Source organism: Vitis riparia, chromosome 16, assembly GCF_004353265.1.
Source record: "Vitis riparia cultivar Riparia Gloire de Montpellier isolate 1030 chromosome 16, EGFV_Vit.rip_1.0, whole genome shotgun sequence".
Lineage (NCBI taxonomy): Eukaryota > Viridiplantae > Streptophyta > Magnoliopsida > Vitales > Vitaceae > Vitis > Vitis riparia.
The window spans coordinates 3,511,624-3,519,476 of NC_048446.1; the positions used below are offsets into that span (position 1 = coordinate 3,511,624).

At 32.6% G+C, this 7,853-nt stretch overlaps 1 protein-coding gene across 1 annotated transcript; it reads left to right on the plus strand.

Moving 5' to 3' along the window:
- Window positions 1-459: 459 nt before the first annotated feature.
- LOC117934039 (protein TOPLESS-RELATED PROTEIN 2-like) lies at window positions 460-3,404 on the plus strand. Its single transcript, XM_034855632.1, has 4 exons — window positions 460-563; window positions 1,449-1,634; window positions 2,339-2,511; window positions 2,611-3,404. Exons 3-4 carry the CDS (start codon window positions 2,399-2,401, stop codon window positions 2,867-2,869), a joined length of 372 nt encoding a protein of 123 aa, XP_034711523.1. The 5' UTR covers window positions 460-563; window positions 1,449-1,634; window positions 2,339-2,398; the 3' UTR covers window positions 2,870-3,404.
- The last annotated feature ends 4,449 nt before the right edge of the window (window positions 3,405-7,853 follow it).

The window sequence follows — 7,853 nt, forward strand, 5'->3', positions numbered from 1 at the left end:
GTTAAAGTCAAATTCTATCTTCAAGTGGAATGATGATGTCTTGCATATGCTTTTTGCATCAGCTCATGCTCATTCTTTATAATCATGTATTGGTTATGTGAAGTTTCTGAAGTTTGAAGATAATCAGTTTTAATTTAGAATTGTTTAACATTATAGTGTTTTCCTATTGCCATTGCAGACTATAAATTATTTTGGAATGTCAAGAGTATTTATCTATTTGGATCAATCTGATCTTTATTTTTATTTATTTTTTCTTTTGAATATGAGAAAATCTTGATCATTTGAACAAATATTGGTCAATAAGAATAGGGCTGCACCGGTGGTTGTCACTCATTTCAGGCACTCTATGAGAACTCTTAAAGTTCTTTAAGCACTTTACACTACCTATTAGTTAGTGATTTTAAAGTTTTTGTATAATTTTCTCAGTTCTGAAAATGCACTGAACTTTCTTTGGATCATGTTGGCAGGTCAAAACAAAACTCAAGGGTCACCAGAAACGAGTAACCGGACTTGCGTTTTCCCAAATTCTTAATTGCCTGGTATCTTCTGGGGCTGATGCCCAGGTCAGTAGCTAATATATATTTGAGTATGATTATATTTTTGTAAGTCCTCGCCCTTGCCATCAGCCATAAGGAAGTGCTGTAAATATTATATACAACTTAATGCTCTGACTCTGTTTACTTAGAGAGAATACCTTCCCCTGGTGTGGGCATCAAGCATCTGAAAAATTTTATGTACTGCTTTCATATTTATACCTCTCCTGGCTTGTCTATAGATGGAAATCTAGATGCATAGGTAGCATCTGGACAATTATGAGAAAGACTGATTATTTTTCCCACAAGCCTATGGCTGGACCCTTAAGTGCTGCATCAACAAGGGTTGGGAAATTTAAAGAATTTTGTTCTAACCCTTGCAGTATCTTGAGGTGCCCCTCCTTGAGCCTTGCCCTGATTTGAACCTTAAAGCCATCAAATTCTATCATTGATGAGCCATGGAGGCTCAATTAAACTATCAAATGGATCACTGATATCATTCTTGGGCTGAAATTTGTTCTTATGATTCCAAGATTACCTTAGTTGTGTTTTCTCTTGTTGAACATGGTTGCATGTCACACATGCTTTTATGGCATAAAAAGTGGTTCATACTAATGTGCCTGTGTTTTTTGCTTACAATGTAATTGAGAGTAGACATTCACAAAACTAAACAAGTGATGACACTGGCAGCAAGAGGTGTGTGTTAAGGTGCTGAAGGCCTAGTATGATATCGGTGAAGTGTGTTGCACACTTGAATTGAAACATGGTGGTGGTTAGTGGATCTGGATCATTGATAAAAAAATAGTGGAGATGAGACACTGGCATTTTTATTATTTGCCTAAGCAATTAGTCAATTTCCAGGAATTAATTTTTAGCTGTATAATACTTATTTTGATTTGATGAATTGGGTTGCAGTTGTGTGTGTGGAGCATTGATGGATGGGAAAAAAGGAAATCGAGGTTTATACAAGCTCCAGCAGGTCGCTCGTCCCCGTTGGTTGGAGACACTAAAGTCCAGTTTCATAATGATCAAGCTCATCTGTTGGTTGTTCATGAAAGCCAGATTGCTGTGTATGATAGCAAGCTTGAATGCGTGCGATCGGTAAGCTTTTAAACTCAAGAATCATAGTATGTCATTAACTTTTGTGTGTTTAATGACCAACTTTTGTGTGTGAGATAAATTGTACACCACATAAATGAAACCACAAAGCGTGTGGAATGAAGGGATAGACCACAGAGCCTTGTAAAAATGGAACCCTAGCTAGTTAAAAAACTCTACTTGATAATATACTTTAAGAAGTCTACAAAATAGCTAATTGATAATCATTATTAGATTTATTGTTATCAGATGATTATTATAATTCTGAGGGTCCAATTTTCAAAAAGAGGGAAAGATCTATTAAAAAAAGTGCATTACAGGTTTAATTTGGTAATTGAAGGTATATTAACATGAAGATACGATGTAAACCAGCTAAAAATACTACTAGGAACATGAAATTTTAGATGAATATTATGTTCAATGTGTCTCCAACAAATAACATTATCAAATCCAAATTTCAAAACTCAGTTTCTCGCATCTCTTGTGAGTGTGATATTTACTTGGGAAATAAAGAATGTATGCCAACATTAGAAGTTCAGGTTACTGATAAAGGTTGTGCAAAGTGAAGTGGCAGTTCTGAACAAATTTTGGATACTGGCCAATGGGTAGATATGGTCTACACATGACACATAGATAATGTTTCTTCTCTTTTCATTGGAGTCCTTTTTTGAACTTCAATCTTACTGATTTCCTAATCAATGTTGCAGTGGTCTCCGAAAGACTCACTTCCAGCTCCCATTTCAAGTGCAATATACTCCTGTGACAGTATGCTGGTTTATGCTGGTTTTGGTGATGGGGCTGTTGGAGTTTTTGATGCAGACAGCTTAAGGCTTCGCTGCAGAATAGCACCTTCTGCTTACATACCTTCTCCTGCACTCAGGTACTCCAACTTCACTATTTCCAGAACTACTTCATAACTCCCAACTCCCATTTATCGGTTGGTTTTGGTACCTCTACTAATGGTTCTGATCTTCTGCAGCAGTGGGGTCTATCCTCTTGTTATAGCGGCTCATCCATCAGAGCCCAACCAAATTGCCCTGGGCATGAGCGATGGAGCTGTGCATGTGGTTGAGCCAACTGATGCAGAACCAAAATGGGGTGGCCAACCCCCTCAAGATAATGGGTCCCTCCCTCTAACTCATCAAACCCAGCTCTCAGTGGTCAACCAACCGAACTCCCACCTAGGTGATGGTGGCACTAGATGCGAGGTACAGGGCGCTGCACTAAGGCATATATAGAGAGAAACCGTGGCACCCTCCTTCTATGAGTTTTAGCGATTACCCTTAATTCGTTTTTTGCACTAATCCATTGCTTCAAAGCTCAGCCCCTTACCTTTACCGTTATTTATATTCATTGTACATCGTTTTTCTTTTTTTTTTTTCTTTACCATCCTTCAATCATTTTGCTATATAAGTATAAAGTTTTTAAGGAAGAAAAATTGTATATTGCTGCAGTTTCGGCAAATGTTTAAAGACATATGAAAGTACTCTTTTCTACAAGGGTCTATTGATATTGTTTGACTACTACTACTACTACTACTACCACCACCACCACCACCACCACCACCACCATTCCTTCTGATATGTGCCCAGAATTTATGTTTAACTGAAAGAATGCAGTGATTCTGCAGATGAGCTTCTGGGACACTTCTATTGATGGGGTTAGAGTTTTATAGTCGAAAACTTTCATAATATTGTCAAGTTTGATTTGGAATTGGTGATTGAAATTGTAGTTTTGAAAGCACTGGTGAATAATATAGCCTGATGTTGAGGTCATGGAGAGTGGAAAATGATTGAACTGAGTATGCTGACAGGTTATTTGGCTCAGAAGTGGTGAGACCTCAGAAAATGAGGTATGGCCTGGCTTGCTTCGTGGACAGTTGGCCTTAGACACCGATATGAGACTGGCAGTGGGACCAGATGTCTCTTTGTAGGAGTGGATTGAATGAAACGACCCTTCATGGGGTTGGTGGCTGGGTTAAATGTCTCTGATGTGGGTAGAGATTTGAGAAAGGAAAAGGATGGGTGGTATGCTTCTTTGAAGGCTATGGATCAAGATATATTTTCCCTATAAATCAAACAAACAAACACAGTGTTCAATTCATATTCATTCCATTTGTTCAATCAATCTATTAACCTTTTCGTATTCACAAAATTAAAAAGACCCTAAAATAAATTAATTTCCTTCTCACTCAAACAGGGTGTCTCTTCGTTCCTACTTTTTCAATGGTGATTGTCATGGGTTGGCTTTTCCAATCCCCTTCGACTCTTTATTTACTTATATTTTTACCTTATATTAATCCAAACTTCACAAATTTTATTCTTTAGTTAATTTTTGAAAACACTTTTCAAAAACATAATTTTTGAGAATATTTTTTTTTTGGATGTTTTTAGAAAATATATTTGAAAATTTGAAATATTTTCAACCTAAACATGTTTTTAAATGCTTCTTAAATAATTTTTATCTATTATTTTTATATTTGTATAATTATTTTATAAATGTTTTTACTATTTTAGAAAACAAATAAAAGCAATTAAAAAATAATATTGTATAAAATAATATTATATACTATTTTATTTAATTTATTATTTTATTTGTGAGAAGTGATCTAATATTATAAAAAAAAAAACACTGAAAGAAAAAGGAGAAAACGGAAGAAAATAAGGAAAAAAGTGAATATTAGGAAAATGATATTCGAGGTTTTGACGAGGTGGGATTTATTTTTACCCGGGAATTATTTTGTTATGATTTTGAACAAATTTTCTAATAATTTATAGGCATTTTCTTCCTTCTCTAAATTAGTTGATTTCACAAACCCTAGATTTCAAAATTCAGATGGGAAATATTGAAGAAAGATGATTCTCGTCTATCAGTCGGTGGAGCAATGCATTTGAAGGGTACATATCTATGCTTTCATTTCTTGATTTTTATTTTTATTATTTATTTTTTGAATATAATCTTTATTATTTTTCAATCCTCTGATCAGTTGGCTGTGGTGCTGCTTCTGTTGTTGTAATTCTGTTGGGGTTTTAGTGGATTTTTTTCCTTTATTTTGTGTGTGTGTGTGTTTTTTTTTAAATTTTTATTTTTTATTTTTATTATCATTGAATTTTTTATTTTTATTATTTTTCATTTGTTTTCAATTTTGTTTGGTTGCCGAGGAATATAAAAGGAAGTTGGAAGCTGGAAGTTGATGTTGATTAATGGGCTGTGATGGGTTGAGATATTATCAACATGGTTAAAAATTTTAAATTCCTGTATGTCGTTTTCTTGATTTATAGCTTTTAGTTGCTACCAATGGTACTGAAATATTTTGGAACTCATTGTAATTTCCCGGTTCCAATGATACATTAATGAAACGTGTCGCAATACATTTGAAGGACTCTTACAATTCTTGACTACATTCAATGAAGTGGATCTGTAAGTTCATGTTTTATCATCTGCTTAGAATATGAAATGTGAATTAAATTTATCATCTGTAAGTTCATGTTTTCCACATTATACATTTTTCCAAATAGAGTTCAGTTGCTAATTTGTTGGGTCACTCTTTCCTTATTGCAAACTTAATGAATCTCTGTTCTGATTAGAAAGATCGCTTTGTTGACAAGTGTAGAATGAAGTTTGGATTGATGTCTACATTTGAAAGAGTATGTGTCATGATTTAGTACCTTTTCAGGTGTTCACATGTTTGTGTTTGCTCGTGTTTATGCACAAGAAAAAGCTCTGGTACTGAATCGGTACTGTGCCAGAGTTTTAATATTAGCCATTGATTTTTGATGTATAATTTGAGTTGTTGATTATAAAAGGAAGCATTGTTTGAGTTTTACTAATGACACTAAAATTCTAAAGAAATATTTTGAAATATCCAATCTATTAATGATCAAATCGAGGTGTTTTAATGATCAAATCAATGTTCTATATACCTATATTACATTGTATTCTATTATTGAACAAATTTTTGAAGGATTATTTTGAATTATTTAACTTCTTAAATGATTGAATAAAAAGTCATCCATATTAATGATATTTACATGCATTATATTATAGTTTATTAAGAAAAAAAAATCTAAAACATGTTTTGAATTACTTATCTTATTATCTATTTATCAAAACTAAAAAAATTTAAGAATAATTTTGAATCATTGAATTCTCAAATCTGGACTATTTATTTTAGCTGATATCAATTGTGTTTAGATTAGAACCATCCTTCAATACATATTTTTCCTATATTTTTTGCCAATATATTAATAAATGCCGCCAACCCCATTTCTCCTATAAATACCCTCTTAACTAGTTGAAACATACAAGAAAAATGTGATATATAAATGTTTTTCTTTTTTATTCTTAGAAGAATTCTTTTACTTCATTTAAAAAATTTTTCTTTGTTTTCTAGATTGTGAAATAATTGAGAGGAGTTGAGACATTTAGTTTTTGATGGATATATGCTTGGCATGGGAGCTTTTAGCACGATCTATTACCAAGGTGAAAGCATTTTTATATACATTTCAACTAATAATTTTATTCTTTGTGATAAAATGTATTTTCTAAAATTTTATATTAGCATTCAATTTCTCCCTGATTTTCATCAACTGGTTGAATATGGAGTATGATGCGTGATTGAGGTGAATGTATGGTCCCCTTATGTATATTTTGGTCAGTCTGGAAGGAAAAAAATTTGTTAGCATTTGGTAATGAGGAGTTTTCACTCCAAAGATTGAAAAATTCTTTTGTATGTAATCTTTGGTCCTGGGTTAGGGTGTCTATAGTTTTGAGCCCATCTTCTCTTGTAAGTTTCTTTGATTGGTTAGGCTCTAAGTAAGGGCAGGTGATGTTTTTTGTTTCTATCCCTTCCCCCTCGGTTTGAGCCTTTGGGCTTCTTTTGTATACTCCCTATATACTCTGAGGGCATTGCTTTTAGTACTTCCTCTTTTTGTTTTATATACATCTTTTTATCTATCAAAAAAAAAAATATATATTCCTTTTTTTATCTTCTTTATATAATTTCATATTGGATTGTTGTATTGGTTTTAATATTTTCTAGAATTTTGCATTCCTGTCGATTCATTGTCAATTTTCATTCTTTAGTTTTATCTTGAAAGGGAGCCATCAGTTATTAAGGTGAATATGTTTCATTTTACACGTTATCAATAAATTTTATTCCTTGTTCTCTCATATCATATGCTTTTTTAAACTATATAACATTAAATTATTGTTTTAGTTCTAATATCTTTGAAGATAGTGAATCATTCAATTCGTCTCCAATTTTTGCCCTCTATTTTATCTTAAAAGTCATTATCCATCATTAAGATGTATTTCAACATATGCTAATTCCAATTGATAAATTTTGTTCTTTGTTCCCTTTTGCTTTTTATAGAATTTATCATATTTATTTACTAGCATATAAATACTTGCTATTAATCTTCTGCATTTTTAGTTGGTTCCAATTTTCAGATTATTTAATAAAATTATTGCAGCATTTGACTCCACTTTAGTTTTGATCTAGTAGTTTGTCTTAAAAGGGCAAGGATGTGTTGTCATGCCAAATGTATTTTGATGGCCGCTATCCTTTCTCCTCTTGTACTTCTTATCATATTTATTATGTTATATTGATTTATTAGTTCTAATGCTTTATAAAATCTTGCATTAGTGTATCTACTTACCATTGAAAAATTGGCTGCATATGTTTGCTTAAATTATGCTTTTCAATGCATGTTAGATTCCTTTTTTTCTTTTTGTTTGGTGGAATTGCTTTCTTTTTAGCTACGATTTATCATTTTAGGTTCTTTTTTCTTCAGGTTTCATGAGGCTATAAAGCTTAAATGATGCTTCAATTGTACTAAGTTATTGGATTATATTTCAGTTAGGAATTAAATCCTATATTGGCATATACTGTGCTGTTTTCAGGGAAGTGGATTCTATGGATTAGAAGATAGTATATTGATGCATTATACATGTTTGGTGATTTGCTACTGATGTTTTGTGCTTCAAGTTGTGATCACCTAGGTAAGATGAACTCAATATTTTTTATGTATAATGCTGTAAAGTGCAACTTGGACTTGTTTAGTTCAAATCTCCATTTTTATCTCAATATTTTGTTTGTCACAACAGTTTGTCATGTGTAGTTCTGAAAAGCCTTATCTTCATCACTCGGATTGGTTTCACCTCCTTGTCCCTTACATTGGGATCCAAATTGTTGATATATGCCAGCAAATGGCATGTGGA